This window comes from Nannobrachium achirus (genome assembly GCF_963921795.1).
Source record: "Nannobrachium achirus genome assembly, chromosome: 2".
NCBI classification, from domain to species: Eukaryota; Metazoa; Chordata; class Actinopteri; order Myctophiformes; family Myctophidae; genus Nannobrachium; species Nannobrachium achirus.
In genome coordinates, this window is record NC_137811.1 from 75,359,880 (window position 1) to 75,378,202 (window position 18,323).

General features: G+C 42.3%; 1 protein-coding gene across 1 annotated transcript in view; it reads left to right on the forward strand.

The window, feature by feature from the left end:
- The first annotated feature begins 13,069 nt into the window (after window positions 1–13,069).
- LOC308301724 (IGF-like family receptor 1) overlaps window positions 13,070–18,323 on the forward strand; it is a 40,220-nt gene continuing 34,966 nt past the window's right edge. The window contains exons 1-2 of the mRNA XM_080745803.1: window positions 13,070–13,226; window positions 17,988–18,180. Of these exons, the coding sequence (XP_080601929.1) occupies window positions 13,130–13,226; window positions 17,988–18,180 (290 nt within the window). The 5' untranslated portion in view covers window positions 13,070–13,129. The remainder of the gene's footprint in view (window positions 13,227–17,987; window positions 18,181–18,323) is intronic.

Consider the following 18,323-nt stretch of genomic DNA (forward strand, 5'->3'; position numbering starts at 1 on the left):
GACTGGAGCGTAGGACACCTGGCCAGCATGCTGCAGGACATGGGACGCCACGACGCTGTGGCCGTGCTCACCAAGCTCTCTGTGACCGTAGAGGTGTAGGGAGGACAATGATCTGCATCTGATTATGATGAAACTCATGACACTTACTGTACAGTAAATGGTGCATTTATAGGCCTATAGCACTTTTAGGCGCTTTACATACTGTAGATTGTGCATTACATTCACCCATTCTCACACACATTCATACACTGATGGCAGAGGAAATCATACAAGGCACCAACCTGCTCATTGGGAGCAAGGGGTTCAACAGAGTCTTGCTCAAGGACTCTTCCACACTAGAGTTTAGAGTTTAGGCATTTAGCAGACGCTTTTAATCCAAAGCGACTTACAATAAGCAGATAAAAACATCACAATAATAAACAAGGTTAAATGTCAGTACATCAACAGCAATAAAACAAATGCAAATGAATATCTATCTAGAAAAAACATTATAATCTGTAAAGAAAAAAAGGTTTCTAAAAAACCTAAAAACAAATGCTAACTAGCTTCATGTATGGTCATTGATTTTTCCAGGGTTTCCAAGGGTTTAGGTGGAGTCTGAAAAGGTGAGTCTTCAGTCCACGGCGAAAGCTAGCGAGTGAGTCCGTTGTTCTAAGTGCGACAGGGAGTTTATTCCACAGCTTCGGGGCCAGGAGGGCAAACTGTCTCGGACGAGTGGACTTTTGCCCTGGGGTTTTTAGCGAGTTTTTAGCTGGTTTTTAACTCTGGGGGAGCCTGGGATCGAACTGGGAACCTTCCGGTTGCCAAGCGGCCACTCTACCTCCTGAGCCACTGCCCTACAGTACACATTCCCCATGATTCAGTCTAAACACGTGGACCTTTCAGACGGGAGGCGATTGACGCACCCTAGTAATTCATTTTCAATGAGGGTCGGGCGATTATTTGGGACGAGCGGGCACGGTCCCGTGGAATTCGTGCAAGCGTGCTCGTTCATGCATGCTCTCGCGGGTGGCATGAACTCGATTGTGTTCATCTTTGTAAATATATATGACACACATTTACGTTTAGGCTGAATCATTAGAAATGTGTAGTGGTCATGAGGTTCAACATAATCAGCAGATAAATCATTGGCCATTGCATGTGCACTTAGAAATGACCCAGAATGCTGCCTGGGTCTCCCCCCTTCTCCGCTCCCTACACTGGCTGCAGTTTTATATATATATATATATATATATATATATATATATATATATATATTATATATTGTTTAGTCTGATGATAGTCTTGGTTATACCTATGATTCTAGATGACTATTTCTATGCTTTTGATCTATTTCCCTTGTGTTTACCTTGTACTGTAAATCCCTGTGGATTAAGAACATCTGCTAATAATGCCTACACTGTAAAATGTAAATTGTAAAAGAAGCAAATATCCAGTCTGCACTTTGTTTCTTTGGTGCCAAACAGTGGGTTTGGACCGATTTGTGGGTCATGGACCAAATTTTATGGGTTCCTGTATCCTCCGTTTTCTTTAATAAGAAGCCTTTTTATCCGATCGCTGTGTGTTTATCTCAGTGGGGTTGGTGCGCATGGGGAACCCCAGGAAATACATGGGAAAACAGAACGCGATCGGATAAAAAGGCTTCTTATTAAAGAACACGGAGGATACGGGTAAATATAGAATGCTGTACCGTATTTAGACAGGAGTGAAACTTTGTTTGTGAAATCTGAATGTTGGTGTAGTTGTAGGAGGTTAAATAAGTCTCTCTGCCCAAACCCATGTAAACACGGGAACATGACGATCGGGGCTTGGTCTCTACGACCATGCGTGAGCTACCATGGGCTAAAATAGCTTTGGGAAACTCGGCCAATTGATTGTAATGATGCAATGTTACACATGCAGCACTGTATATATTATTTCTATTTTCTAGTAGGGCTAATTGCCCATCTTTAATCGTACATGTATTTAAGTTTTCTTTATTTTCTGAGAATTTGTATCGGAAGGCTTTAGCGATTATGGACGGCTCACATTGTCATCTGTTGAGCACATTCCATGTTACATGAAATAAAAGGATTTTCTCCACGGCTGGAATATTTTCCCTCTCAATTAGTGTCAGAAAAGACTGATTTCCACAGATTGAGACCTGCTACATGAAAAATGTACATGGGACATCCCATAATATTGTTTCTTCAAGCTTCCAAACCACAAGAAGGAGCCACACGTCCAACATACTCACGTGATATCGATTCCCTTCCCTTATTTACATGTTGTAGGACGACAACAGTACCGGTAGCTACCAGAATCACATATAGGAGGAGATCAGTGTACTGTAGCTACCAGAATCACTTGACTCACTGCTTGTCACTCCCCATCTCTCTCCCCTTGTCCTGTCAGTCTACTGTCCTATCAATAAAGCCATACAAAATCATCAGTGTACTGTAGCTACCAGAATCATCAGTCCATGGGTTTCGTCTTCACACAGATCTGACTCAATCATACCGTCCTTTATAACAGCCTCAATCCAATGTCAAATTGTTAATAATAACATAACAAAAACATATGCACTTACACTACTTATATAAATGATAGAAACATAAAAACATAATAAAAAAGATGCAGGTGCTAACAAAGGTTCTCATGAGCTTGAACAATGAAAATGTTCCTTATTTTTCAAACGGTGGTGGCTGTTGCATTGCATCCCTGCATTCTAATACTTGTGCTATAATGTAAACATCTATGACTAGTGTACAGGGGTCACCACCATGCTGGTTTGTGGGACACACATATATATATATATATATATATATATATATATATATATATATATATATATATATATATACACTGTATATATAATTGCCACAGACACACATAATATTACTGTCACAGTCTGGCCCTTGTCCTTCCCCTGTTCTCCCACTCATTGCTCGCCGATCGCTGATTGACAGTCTGAGCCCCTCCCTGCTTCACAGCTGTGAGCTGTTGCCTCATTGGCCAGAGACTATTTAAGACGTTCCTGTGACTCCTCTCTGTGCTGGATCACTGTTTTGCTGTCCTTTCCTCCAGCTTCCAGTGTGTTATATTATTCTGTTGTTGCGACAGTCAGGTCGCAGTTACTATCAAAACCTCCACCGGCTGTCTGTCTGTCCTGATGGTTGCTTATCTCCCGATTAGGGAGTCTTACTGGTGTATGTGTTCAGTGTATGCTTGTGTTTAACCTGTGAAGTTCAGTAAAGTCTTTGTAAACTACACTCCTTGGTTTTCTGCATTTACTTTGAAGTTGAGTTCTGCATTTGGGTCCTCACCAACACCACCCCATCGAACCATGGCAACTACCAGAAACACACAAAGAGATAACCCTGAATGACCATTACATGTTTGAGTAGTGGACTAATAATACAGTAGCCAGAGTGTCATACATTATTCTGACTAATAATACAGTAGCCATAGTGCCATACATTATTCTGACTAATATTTAATTAATTATCTATAAAATGTACTAAACTAGTGAAAACAGCCGGTCTACAAGCACTACTGTAGATCTACTGTTTTCACTAGTTTAGTGCGACAGTCTTGTATGATGAAGCAGGGCTTTGCTTTACCAAAAGACGTACACATTTGAAACTTGGAGATAAAAGGTTTCTGCCCGACAGTGACAATATTTTAGTGATTATGTTGCGTATAGGAAAACGTTGAGATAATAGCAATTTTGGTTAGAACTGACTGAAAATAACTTTGTACTTCAAGTTTAAAATGATAGTAAGTATTTTTTCAAGTGTCCATAAATTCCAAATATTATCAAATTATCTCGCGGCACCCCTGGACTGCCGTCATGGCACCCCAGGGTGCCCCATCACCCACTTTGAAAACCCCTGTCATACATTATTCTGACTAATAATACAGTAGCCAGAGTGTCATACATTACAGTAATTGGGTCTTATGATCACAATAGGAACATTCTAATGGTGTGTAAAACAGAAAATCTAAAATGTGCCACGGACACATTGATGAGCCTTGCCAGTGTATACCACGGGTGTTCAACAGGAGGTCTGAGGAACGCTAGGGGGTCCTCAGATTTACTACAGAGAGTCCACATTATTTTGGTCCCCCAGGGACCCCCAACGTTGCTCTGATCCACAGTAAACTTAAAGAAACACTCAGGGGTCTGGCACCACAATAGCCACATCAAAAAACCTAAGCGGGCGCTACAGCATGACTGCATGCTCTGATCAACACAATTATTAGCTTGGAAATCTAGTTATCTTAATGTATCTCGTAACTAACATTTTGGATTAATTGTACTGGAGAAGAAAAGTACAATACTTGCCTCTGAAATGAAATGTAGTGGAGTAAAATTGAAAAGTGTTATTAATTAATGTGCATGTCACCTTCGTTGTCTAATGAGGTTCATTGCTCATAATTCATTTGTTATGAGGAACTTAAACATGCCGTTTCTTTTCTTTCATGGTTTCACAAGTTTTTTTTTTTAAAGATACGTCAAGTCAGCTCCTTTCTTGACTGCTTTTTTAGAAGAATGTTTGCTGCATAGCAACATACTGTACATACAGTACTAGCATGGTGAGGAAGGAAGAGACTGTGTACAAGATGTGGAGCTAAAGGGTGGACTTTTATAGAGCGCATGCACGGGGCATTTCCTGTAGAAACAGCATGCGCTTGCTGAAAACACATACAATATGTTTAGTAGGAATATTCCTTCAAATATACAGAAAAGTATAGTCATTAAAATTCTGCACAATTCTCACAATTCAATTCAATTCAATTCAATTTTATTAAAGTGTCAAATCATAACAAGTTATCTCAAGACACTTTACAAAGGCTAAAGAGCCATGAGAGAGAGAGAGGAGAGAGGGAGAAACAAGGGAGAGACAAGGGAAAGACAACAAGGGGCACACGCACACACATACACAGGTCCCGCATGCGTATGTACAAGAACGAACGAACGAACGCACACACACACACACAGGCGCTGCATGCGCACGCGCGTGTAGGGGGAGGGGAAGGGGAGGGGAGGGGGAGGTAAGGGTAGGGGGGGTGGGGGGAGGAGAGAGAGAACCCGAGCAGAACCTGTACCTGTGAGGTACCCCCCCGAGAGAACTCGAGTGGATACCTCACAGGCCCGGGGCCCCCACCCTGAGCAAGCAATTTGCTACAATGGTAACGAAAAACCCCCTCTTAAGGAGGAGGAAACGTCAGGCAGATCCTGACTCTGGGGTGAACAGCCGTGCTGCCTCGACCGAGTCGGGGGGACAGTAAGGAACAAAGAGAGAACAAGAGATAGACACAGAGAGATCCAGGCAGGTCCACAGGTGTGCTTCATGGAGGCCTGGTCCGGGGTCACACTCTTGGTCTGCAGCTGAGTAGTCGGGTTTTAGTAGCAATCCCAGCAGCTGAGTTGTCGAGTTTTAGGTATTTAGGTTGTCGAGTTTCCAGGAACTGGAACTGTGGAGTGGGAGACAGAAAAGAAACTCCGGGGATGATCCCCGGAGTTCGAATTAGTGGCAGGCCTTATAATGGCAGGCACAGTGCTAGTTACAATTGCAATGATGTGACACAAACCCACACAACCAAAAGGGGGAGGAGAGGGAGGAGGGTTCCCCCTCCCCTCTGACCCATTATTCAGCCCAACCCAGTGACTTTGTAGGTTGGGATTAGGAGTGACTGTACGCTGTCTCACAGAGCCACGGCCTTTTGTCAGCCCGGCCACTGGTCCCAACATGCACCCGGACAGCCTGAGGGAGGTAATTTAGTCAGCAACGAACGAACGAACAAACGAATGAACGAACGAACGAAGCAACGAACGAACGAACGAACGAACGAACGAACGAACGAACGAAGCAGCGAACGAACGAAGCAACGAACAAGCGAAGCAACGAACGAACGAACGAACGAACGAGGCGACGAACGAACGAACGAAGCAACGGTCTGTACTTAAGGGGACGAAGGCTCCGGAGAGCCTGCGACGCCCCAGCCGCGGAGGAGCGAGTCCTCCGAATTGATCGACACAAAGCAACGAACGAACGAACGAAGCAGCGAACGAACAAGCGACGAACGAACGCACGAACGAACGAACGAACGAACCTAATTATAGGCTTTATCATAGAGAAACGTTTTTAATCTAGTCTTAAAAACACAAAGTGTGTCTGCCACACGGACAGAGACTGGGAGGAGGTTCCACAACTGAGGTGCCTGATACTTAAAAGCTCTGGCTCCTGTTCTGGCCTTAGGTATTTTTTTGGGAATGACAAGCATGTTTTCATATTGTGGACGCACCGGTCTAGCAGTACTGCGAGGCTCAATGAGCTCTTCGAGGTACTGCGGTGCCAGACCGTGATATGCTTTGTATGTGAGGAGGAGAATTTTAAATTCAATTCTGTATTTAACCGGGAGCCAGTGTAGAGATGCCAGGGAAGGAGTGATATGATCACTTCTTCTGGCTCCTGTCAATACACGAGCGGCAGCATTCTGGACTAGCTGTAGGCTGTTCAGAGACTTACTTGGGCAGCCTGATAGTACTGAGTTGCAGTAGTCCAGCCTAGAGGTAACAAATGCATGGACTAGTTTTTCTGCATCACTTTGAGACAGGATGCGCCTCACTTTAGCAATGTTACGCAGATGGAAGAAGGCAATCTTTGAGGTTTGCTTGATGTGAGAATGAAAAGACATATCTTGATCAAACATAACCCCCAGATTCTTCACAGCGGCCTTAGAGGCCACGGTAATGCCATCCAGAGCAAAGTTCCTATCTGCCAGTTTGTCCCTTAGGTGCTTAGGGCCCAGGACGATAACTTCTGTTTTGTCAGAGTTGAGGAGTAGGTAGTTACTGGTCATCCAACTCTTTATGTCTTTGAGACATGCTTGCAGATTAGCCAGTTGATCCGTTTCATCTGGCTTCATTGACAGATATAATTGAGTGTCATCTGCATAGCAATGGAAGTGTATAGAATGTTTTCTAATGATTTCACCCAGAGGAAGCATATATAGGGTGAATAGTATTGGTCCAAGCACAGAGCCTTGTGGGACTCCGTATCTGACCTTTTCACGTAATGAGGATGTATCATTAACGTTTACAAACTGAGATCTGTCCGACAGATAGGACTCGAACCATCCCAGTGCGGTACCCCTAATACCAACCAGGTGCTCTAGTCGTTGTAACAGAATATGGTGGTCGATAGTGTCAAAAGCGGCACTAAGATCCAGCAAAACTAACACGGAGAGGAGTCCGTTATCCAGCGCGATCAGGATATCATTTGTTACTTTCACAAGTGCTGTCTCAGTGCTATGGTGTGCTCTGAAACCTGACTGGAAAGTCTCAAATAAATTGTTGTGTTGTAAAAAGTCACACAACTGCTTGGCAACTGCCTTCTCAAGGACCTTAGAGAGGAACGGGAGATTCGATATAGGTCTATAGTTAGCTAAAAGACATGGATCGAGAGTAGGCTTTTTGAGAAGAGGTTTGATTTCTGCTACCTTAAAGGACTGTGGCACATAGCCTGTCACAAGAGAGATATTTATCATATTGAGTAAGGAAGGACCGATCTGGGTCAGGACCTCCTTAAGTAATCTAGTGGGGACTGGATCGAGGAGACAGGTCGTTGACTTGGAGGAAGTGATAATCGAGGTGAATTCAGAGAGCTCGATTTGGGAGAGACTGTCCAAGTACACACTAGGCTGCAAAGCCACTCCCGAGGCCACATGTGGACCAGTAGGAGACAAAAGCAGTAGATCATCGATTTGATCTCTGATTTTCTTGATTTTATCATTAAAAAATCCCATGAAGTCATTACTACTGAGAGTTAGCGGAATACGCTGTTTCACAGAGTCACGGCCTTTTGTCAGCCCGGCTATGGTGTCAAAAAGGAACTTGGGATTGTTTTTATTTTCCTCTATTAGGGATGAATAGTAGGCAGTTCGGGCATTGCAAAGGGCCCTTCTATATAGCTTAAGGCTATTCTGCCATGCTATACAGGATTCGTCCCGTTTGGCTGAACGCCATATTTTTTCCAGTTTGCGCGAGGCTCGCTTAAGGCTTCTGGTTTCATTGTTATACCAAGGGGCTAACCTCTGTTGCTTTATTACCTTCTTTTTAAGAGGAGCAACAGAATCAAGTGTCGTAAGAAGCGAGCTTGTGACACTGTCAACAAGGTGATCAGTCTGAGAGGGACTATAAGTATACATATCTTCAACTTGGTTGGAGCATATTGGACTAATGGCTAATGGCAATTTTTCCTTGAATTTATTTATAGCTTTATCGGATAGACTTCTACCAAGGACATGTGTGTCCAATGGTGGGTAGTCCAATAGTGTGAACTCAAAAGTGATCAAATAGTGATCGGAGAGTTCCTTATCATGTGGGAAGACCATGAGATGTTCGATTTCAATGCCATACACCAAAACAAGGTCAAGGGTATGGTTGGCAATGTGTGTAGGTTTATCTACACACTGGGAGAAACCGATAGAGTCGATTAATGAACTGAATGCCTTACCAAGGCTATCAGTTTCTACATCAATGTGTACGTTCAGATCCCCATTTACAATAATCTTATTAGAGGCGAGGACCAGACTTGACAGGAATTCTGAGAATTCAGATAGAAATAGAGTGTAGGCGCCAGGTGGGCGGTACACTGTGACAAATAATAGTGGCTGTGATGATTTCCAGCTTGGATGTGAAAGATTAAGAACTAGGCTTTCAAATGACTTGTAGGTAGGTTTGGCTCCTGGACTAATAGCCAAACTGGAGCTGAAAATGGCTGCAACTCCACCTCCTGTCCGTCCTGTGTCACGAGGAATATGTGTATTAGTGTGACTTGGCGGGGTGGCTGTATTGAGACTGACATAATCGAGCTCACTCAGCCATGTCTCCGTAAGACAGCAAACATCAAGGTGATTGTCCGATATGATTTCATTTACTGTTACACCTTTTTTGCCTAAAGATCTAATGTTCAGGAGCCCACACTTAATATTTATATTTACTGGCATTACTGCGTTGGTTTTGATCTGTACTAGGTTTGTTTGCACAGATCCTTGTCCAGCTGGTATATTACGCCTAACTGGTCGAACAGTTATAATTGTTTTAATTTGGGTAGGTGGCTGCTCTGGTGGAAGCACAGAGAAGTGTGTAAGACTGCAACTCTGCTTTCTGGTCCCAACTCTGGTTGGTCATAGATTCTTGATAAAGTCATCCATGTTTTTGGAGATAGTCTGCGCACCATCCCAAGTTGGATGTATGCCGTCTCTCCCCATCAGACCAGATTTCCCCTGGAAGGTTTGCCACTGATCAATAAAGCCCACGTTATTATCTGGGCACCAACCTGACAACCAGCGGTTGAATGAAGCCATACGACTGTACATTTCATCATTAGTCATATCTGGCAGGGGACCAGAGAAAATTACGGAGTCCGACATTGTCTTTGCATATGTGCACACTGACTCAACATTTATCTTAGTGATCTCCGATCTTTTGCGTCGTGTGTCATTTCCACCGCAGTGGATTATAATCTTATCATAGCGTTTAAATGTTTTACCTTTAGCAATTATTTTTAGGTTTGATTCAATGTCGCCCGCTCTGGCCCCGGGGATGCATTTAACTATGGTCCCTGGTGTCACTAGTTTCACGTTTCTCATTATAGAACTGCCAATAACCAGAGTTGTATTCTTAATGACAGGTTTAGCCTGCTTAGAGGCTTTGTCATTGATCGGAGGTGGAGATATGTTCTCACTGACATGCTCAATGGGTGTATCAGTGAGTGGGGAAAATCTGTTTGAAACGTGAGGTGGTTGGTGTCCCGCGTGCTTTTGTTTTCGTTTACGCTTTCCACCAGTAACATCCACCCAGCCGTTCATGGGTTGTTTTTGGGAGCCACGGCCGGCCGCCGTCGGTGACCGAAAGTGACCCCCCGTTCCCGGCCGCCCGTTAGCATATTGCGGGCTAAAAGCACCGCTAGCTATGCTAGCTTCCAACTCAAAGAGCCTCGCTTCCAGCGCTGCAAGCACAGTGCACCGGTCACAAACATCCGAGTCAACAAAGGAGTCGGGGTTGTAACTGTACATGAGACATACAGAGCAGGAGCGATGCCCCGAGCGATACTGGAACCGGGGGCCGGGGGGGTAGGGGTGAAAAGCCATCGCCCGGCAGACAGGTTAGCTGCTAGGCTAAGGCTAAAAGCTAGGCTAAGTTGCCTAGCCGACAGTATGGACCTCTGAACAGCAGAACGTCAAGCTAGGTAGTTGAGCCCAGGTAGCGATAGGTCGCCACAGGGTACAGGGATAGTTTAGTTTAGTAGTTAGCAGTGATAATGTGTGCTTAGGTCACAACAGCACAACAAGATAGGCGTTTAGCAACAGAGCAGCTCCGTAGCAGCTCCGATTGCAAGACGCAAAACAGGAAGTGACGTGACAGGCTTACCGTCAAAGGGTCCGTGTAGCAACCGTAACAACCTTAACTTCATGTACCTACTGTGTAGCTTGACCCGATTTGGCACCACTTCACACTCCCTTTTCTGCATTAGACCCAGATGTTCCTTCTTTACACTCTGATCTCAATTACACATCACCTTATTGTCTACTTCTATACAATACACTACACACAATGTTCGGTTGTTGCACACACTTCTCACGTAAAATCTCAAAGCATCAACCTACAACACACGGATGTCAATTACACATCACCTTGTTGCCGAAACACTACACACACTACACACTACAAACAGGAACCGGAGGCAGAGATGGGCACAAAATACAATACAGTTTTTTTCGATTGCTAAAACACATTTTTCAAAAATTTGGCACAATTTTCACAACCTTTACTTCTGTCCCCAATCGCTTGACTCAATTTGTTACTACTTTAGATTTCCTTATCATATTAGACTCTGACTTTCCTTCTTTACACTCTGATGTAAATTTCACATCACCTTGTTGTCAAAACACAAGACACAATTTTCAGGTTTGCACACACTTCTCACATAAAATCTCAAAGCATCAATCCACAACACAAATATTCAAATCTCTAAACTTTCGGGTCAGGCGAGCAATTCAGAGCCAGGTCCCACTGCTTCAGGCCATGGAGGAGGCTTGTGGAGATGTGGGCTTTGAGGCCTGTCAGGGCTTCATGCGGCACTCTAGGCCAGGGGTTTTCAAAGTGGGTGATGGGGCACCCTGGGGTGCCACAACGGCAGTCCAGGGGTGCCGCGAGATCATTTGATAATATTTGGAATTTATTTGGACACTTGAAAAAATATTATTTAGTATAATTTTAAACTTGAAGTACAAAGTTATTTTCAGTCAGTTCTAACCAAAATGGCTATTATCTCAACGTTTTCCTCGCAACATACTGTAATCACTAAAATATTGTCACTCTCGGGCAGAAAACTTGTATCTCCAAGTTTCAAATGTGTACGTCTTTTGGTAAAGCAAAGCCCTGCTACATCATACAAGACTGTCGCACAAAACTATTGAAAACAGCCGATCTACAAGCACACAACGCCTCGCGATGCGAGGCGTTGTGTGTTTGGAGTGTTTGGGGGTAAACGTTTGGACCTACAGTCAATAAAATGTTTTGTCTGCATATTTGTGTGCTGTTTTATGTTTGTCTATGAGATTAGTGGGCATACACTGGGTCATTTTACAAAAAGGGAATTGGTTCATTTACCAGAGTAATTGACATTCATTCAGTGTGTTCCATTTCGACAATTGTGTTTTCAATTTTGCTCTTCAGTGTTCTGTTCATGCTTGGTAGTGTTCAGCCAAAAGCTAGTTGTGTTTATTCAATGAATGCATGTGTGTGTCATGTGAAAATATGGCTGTGTTTACCAAATGAAAACACGAGTTCCATTTTGTGAACATGTTAAGAGATTTGATGGCAAAGAGTTGTTTTGCAAAGGGATGCCAGGGTTTAGCAATTTGTGTTTGATGTTTGGAGTTTTGTGTGTGCAGTTTTGAAACAAACGTACAGTTTTGAAAAATGTGTTTTAGCATTCGAAAAAAACTGTAAATGATTTGAAATACAAAGATACAAATACCAGGATATTGTCACCATGCAGGATAGTACCTTGGTGACAGTAGCCTGGTCAATATTAGACCAAGTACTGACCAAGTATTTTGATTTTTTCTTTTCGAAATACTTTTTTTGTTTTTTGTGTCCATTTCTGACCGAAGGCATGATGCCTAAATCTACTGTAAATCATGTACCAAAATAAAACTTTTAGGATGCATATTTGTGTGCTGTTTTATGTTTAACTATAAAAAAAAGGGGAGAAATAGCTCTTACTCCAGAGTCATTGTCATTCATAAGGTGTGTTCCGTTTAGACGATTGTGTTTTCAATTTTGCACTGCAGTGTGTTGTAAATGATTGGTAACGTGCAGCAAATGCTTTGTGTGTACTCAATGAATGGTAGGCCTATGTGTTGTCATTTGAAAATGTCTGTTTGTACCAAATGAAAACACAAGTTCCATTTTGTAAACACAGTTAAGTGATTTGATGGCAAAGAGTCATCGATTTGATGGCAAAGAGTGTTCTTGGGAAGGGAGTGTGAGGTTTAGCATTTTGTCTGTGATGTTTTCAATTTTGTGTGTGTAGTTTTGAGAAAGCCGTTAATGTATTGAAAAACGTGTTAACAATCGTGAAATACTGTAATACTGCTTCAAAAGCATCATTACATTGATCAGAAAAAGCATTAGAGTTGGAAGTTAACTAAAAGAAGAATAACGTCTGAACGGAATGAGTGTGGAACGATTGCTGAGAGGCAAGCATTGGAAAGGTGGAAATGAATGAACAAAAAGCCCTAAAAAAAGAAACAAAAACAACTTTGACCTGCCCCTAGAGGGCGCTAAACAGCACTGAGGGGGAGAGAGAGAGGCAGAAAGACAGAGACTCAGAGAGAGAGAGAGAGAGAGAGAGAGAGAGAGAGAGAGAGAGAGAGAGAGACAGAGAGACAGAGAGAGAGATCATGTGGGAGGTACTGTACATAAGCAGCTCACAGACTAAGTTTCCTCAGTTGAAACTTTTCTTTTCACCGTTTCAGGATTATTAGCAGTTAAACTACAGAAAGACTGAGGACTATTATCTGTTAAACTACAGAAAGACTGAGGACTATTATCTGTTAAACTACAAACATGGTGTACTCGGATAAATGCCATCATGATCTGGAAACCCACTGGGATGCGACTGACAAGAAGTGTGTACCGTGTAACAAGGAGAAGATAAAGCCAGGTAATACTACTGAGGATGCTTTTTAATAATAATACAGTAATAACACCTGGTGGCAAGGAATTCACTTTTCAGAACAATGTAAGAATGACAATACGCCACCTTCATGTTATATCAAGGAAAATAATGAGTGAATGACTTCTATAATAAATGTGGGTTCCCCACACAACAAGTTGGACATTATTTTATTGTATTGATTGATCGAAGACTTTATTAGAAGTTTGCATAGGAAAAGGTACAGTTTCATGACGGTACAGTTCACTGGTACAAGGTCAACTAAAAGGAGATCCTAGAAAAGTCGACTAAGCTTATTTCCACAGGAAACCATTGAAGTATCTCATATCAAACATATAATTTTCCAAATGTCTGTCTGAGTGAGTGTCGGGGGTCGGTTGTCTCGCCCCGTTACAGATTTTGTCCAAAAATCTGGCAGATCGGTACACAGTATCTCTGTAGCCATTAAACGAAACGGGTATTTCTTACATTGATGCTCCTACATATTATCATGCAAGCACCAGTTAAAGTTACTTTCCACCCCTCATATACTGTGTGCACAGTGCACATCCCATAACCCACACACTGCACATCATTTCGGAGCTCATATCTTTGAACGGGTAAGGGCTAGTAACATTGAATGACAGACGGATAGAACACAGTAGGCTACTATGCAGTAGATATAGTCAGAAAAAAAAGAAAGAATAAACAAAAAACAGTAGGTATGTACAAAGAGGAGTCAGGGAAGGGTAGGGCTGGGCTAGGTTTATTTTTACCAGTTGTGAACGGCTTCCGCCTGTAAGTGGTTTTTCAGGGCGATTTTAAAGGATGCTATGGATCCACACTCCTTTAATTCACTTTTCAGAACAACGTAAGAATGACAATACGCCACCTTCATGATAATCTAGTAGCCAAAATGTGAACCCGGACATTTTGAGTACCCTAAAGTTTTATGTTAGAAATGTTGAGTATGGGTCCCCAGCATGTAGAAACTGCCGGATGCTAACTTGTATATGTTGAGCAATTTGCATAGTTTGCATAATAAGCTTTAATTAGCATAATTACCTATATGGATAATATGTCAAAAACTGATAGGACGATTTGAACAATATTGGAGTGGTTTTGGGGGTTATTGAAGATGCTGAATCCATTTCTGACATTTTCTAAATTCAAAATGGCCGCTTTAAACTGTAAATGGCCATATACCAACTTAAATTGGGATGATTTTGATACTTTTTTGTTGATTTTGATTATGAATTATATGATAAATGTGGTTATTTATATGCTTATAATTATCTGCATTTCAAAAGCCAAATATAGACAATCCACACAAAATGATTAGAACAATGACTGCCACAATAGCCTAGCAAAAATAGTCACTTCATCATTTGGAAAATCAACAAAAAATTATCAAAATCATCCCAATTTAAGTTGGTATATGGCCATTTCCGGTTTAAAACAGCCATTTTGAATTTAGAAAATGTCAGAAATGGATTCAGCATCCTCAATAACCCCCAAAACCACTCCAATATTGTTCAAATCAGCCAATCAGTTTTTGACATATTATCCATTATTATAGGTGATTATGCTAATTAAATCTAATTATGCTAATTATGAAAATTGCTTAACATATACAAGTTAGCATCCGACAGTTTCTACATGCTGGGGACCCATACTCAACATTTCTAACATAAAACTTTAGGGTACTCAAAATGTCCGGGTTCACAATGGGGCTCTATGGGCTGGCTACTAGACTATGAGTGAATGACTTCGATAAATGTGGGTTCCCCACACAACAAGTTGTATTGCAAGGTAGTCTTACTGTTCCAGCTGTGTAGTTGCAGCCAACATGGTAAACGAGGAAAAGCATTGATATTCTGACACAGACTGGATTAAAACAATTCTTTATTGAATAATAAATATAGCTGAATACATATGGACTAATACATTGTGAACAGATTCCTGGAGCCTATAGCTAACATTTGGGACATCAGGGCAAGCGCCTTATATGTTTTATTTGTGCATGTTCAGAGCCTTGCAGACTCCTACCTATCGGCTACCATAGACTCAGGGTGAAATACATCTACGAGAGTTTTAATAAGTCTATAGACTCAGAGTGCATGAGAGAAACGGAGAGCACATGTTGCCAAGTCGGAACGGAACAATGTTTCAAAAACGTCCCCAAAAATAAATATCCATGAACTGTGAACAATTAGATTTGGCCTCGGGACAATTTGTTTCTATGAGCTGGCGGGCCAGAACATAATAAAGAAAGGCTAATTTGGGATATTGATAGTTAAACATTGTTACTGGAACTCCATTACAGACTGCCTTATAAAAGACATTAGGCATCTGTGATTAAAAAAGATAAAAAGAATGCATCGCATCACATACTGTAATATTAACAGGCTTACATAACACAACGTCTTGTCGATGTGTTGAAGCATTGGGTTTAAAACCAAAATATCGCCAAACAGTCGCATTTGACCTGTTTTTTTCCTCCATTGATTGTGCAATGTCATCTTGTCTTGTGAGCACTCAGTAGCTTGAGGTACCACCAAATGCTACAACAACAACAACCATCCTACCATATTGAAAATTCAACAGCACCTGTGCTGTTTTTTGTTTGGCTCATCGCTGTTCCTCATCTGATGGGCTGTGCCTGCCCCTGTGGATGATCCGTTGATTCTGAATCTGTTCACTCACTGTTCAGCCAGTGCTCTGTGTCCCGCTACTAAGAACCGGATCCCATCGTTCATTTAAAAGAGCCGTTCAAAAGAGCTGATTCGAGTTTTGGCCCGCGGGCCGCCTATTGCCGACCTCTGGTTTAGGCACTTTATAAATACATGTTTCTGAACTGTGTTTAGGAACTTTATAAATACATGTTTCTGAACTGTGTTTAGGAACTTTATAAATACATATTTTTTAACTGTGTTTATGCTCTTTGAGCCTGTCATGTCATAGTTTATGTTGCACAGCAGTGTGTCCACATGGTGTTTATTTCAGAGATCAGTGTGTCCACATCACAACAACAATTAAGACAGACTGTTGTTAATTATTCTGAATCCATTGCAAGCATTTGTTTTGCACGAAAAACATTCCTTGGGCTAAAAAGACCAACAAAACTTTGGTTTGGTGATCATCACTTTTCACATTCTTTTGGGGTCCAAGGAATGTTTTTCATGCAAAACAAATGCTTGCAATGGATTCAGAATAATTAAAAACCCTTAGTTTGACCCCTCACATCCCACTTAAAGCAGATGTTTTGGGAGTACTTTTTTCCTTTATAGTAGCCTATGGTGTATAGTAAGTGAATGAGACTGAAAATGACCCTAGCTGTCAAACATTTTGCCCACATTTTTGCGAGGGCCATGGGAGCTCAATTTGTTATTTAACCTTCATAGTTGACAAAACCACTGAGAAACGGACCTTTGCTCTCGCGATCACCGAAGTATCGGAATTAGCCCCAACTAGGAGACGATATGCGATGGTTGTTATTATGAACAGGGGGTTTATAATGATGCACTGAAGGGGGTCAGTTCAGGGTAGCCTGGTGGTGCCAGCCTCTATCACCCACTGCCAGGGGGTGGTGTTGTGCCGTCTGGTTTACCAGGCTAAGTTCAGAGTCCTCCTCAGGTTGGCAGAGGGAGAGCAGCGCCCTGGATTACAGCTCAGGCAATTGGCACTGGGTGAAAAATGGGTTACAGAATCGTGGGATAAAATAAATAAATAAAATAAAACATTTGAGAAGAGAAAGAGAATTTACCTACATCATCCCACGAGGGAAATTCAGTTTCCAGCTTAACCCAGCTGAACCCAGTGCTGCCCACAAGGAGCACGAGGGAAGGGGAGCAGTGATAGCTGGAGCGGGGAATCGTACCTGGGACCTCTGGGACGTCCGGAGTCCCAGGTATGGACACTAACCACTCAGCTATCACTGCTAAACTTAACTGTCACTGCTAACTTAACCATAATAAAAAAATAACAGCACAGACATGTAAACTCAACTAAAAGAAAGAGTGAAGAAATGGTGTTGAGCTGTGCTTCAAAGCGATCCACAGACGCTGCCTGTCGTAGACCTTGTTCCTGAACCGTACTGCCCTGTGCTTTTCAATGCAAACTGCTAATAAAGTATTCAGTCAATCAATCAATTGATATTGATATTGTTGACCAGGGACGTGCTGGCCATTGGGAAAAGCGAGACAACTCCCGGCCGGTTCATTCCCAGCCGGTCCAGGCCGGCCATTAGGAAAAAAATCAAAATAAAATGTCGGCCTTCGTTCCATTTTGTGGGCTGGGCGGCCAACAAAGTAAATCGTCACTTGTCGGGCAGAAACCTTGTACCGGTATCTTCAAGTTTCGCAAAGCAAAGCCCTGCTTCATCACACAAGGCCGTCGCACAAAAGTAGTGAAAACAGCAGATTTACAAGTACACAACGCCTCGCTGTGCGAGGCGTTGTGTGCTTGTAGATCGGCTGTTTTCACTAGATTAAATCATTTTTAAAATGATTAATACAAAACCAAAGGTTTTGGACATACAAGGTTTCTACCCGACAACGACAAAATATAACTCATGTACAATAATTGGCCCACTGGCTTGTCACTTGTCATGATCTGAAATGGCAAATCTTTGAGTAGCAGCAGCGCTATAGAGAGAGATCTCTCTCTATAGCGCTCAATAAGGGCCTCTCCAACTCTTTTTCCCGGGCTGAATCAGAGGCCCAGCATGTCCCTGTTGTTGACCAGTGTTTTCCTTTTTCTTGTTGAAAGGATATGAATTCACCCCAAACTGTGGCTATGCTGATGACGGAGGGAGAAGAGAGGACATCATTAAAGCATGTGGAAAAGACACCTTCAACGACGGATCCTTCACTAAATGTCAGCCGTGTCGCGTCTGTCCTTCTGGACTGAAAGAGCAGCGTCCCTGCAACGCAACCTCTGACACGCTGTGTGGACAGACATGGTGAGATGATGATCAATACAATTACTGATACACTGATCAATACAATCACTTTTACATTGTGATCAATACAATTACTGACACACTGTGATCAATACAATCACTGATACACACTGTGATCAATACAACCACCGATACACTGTGAT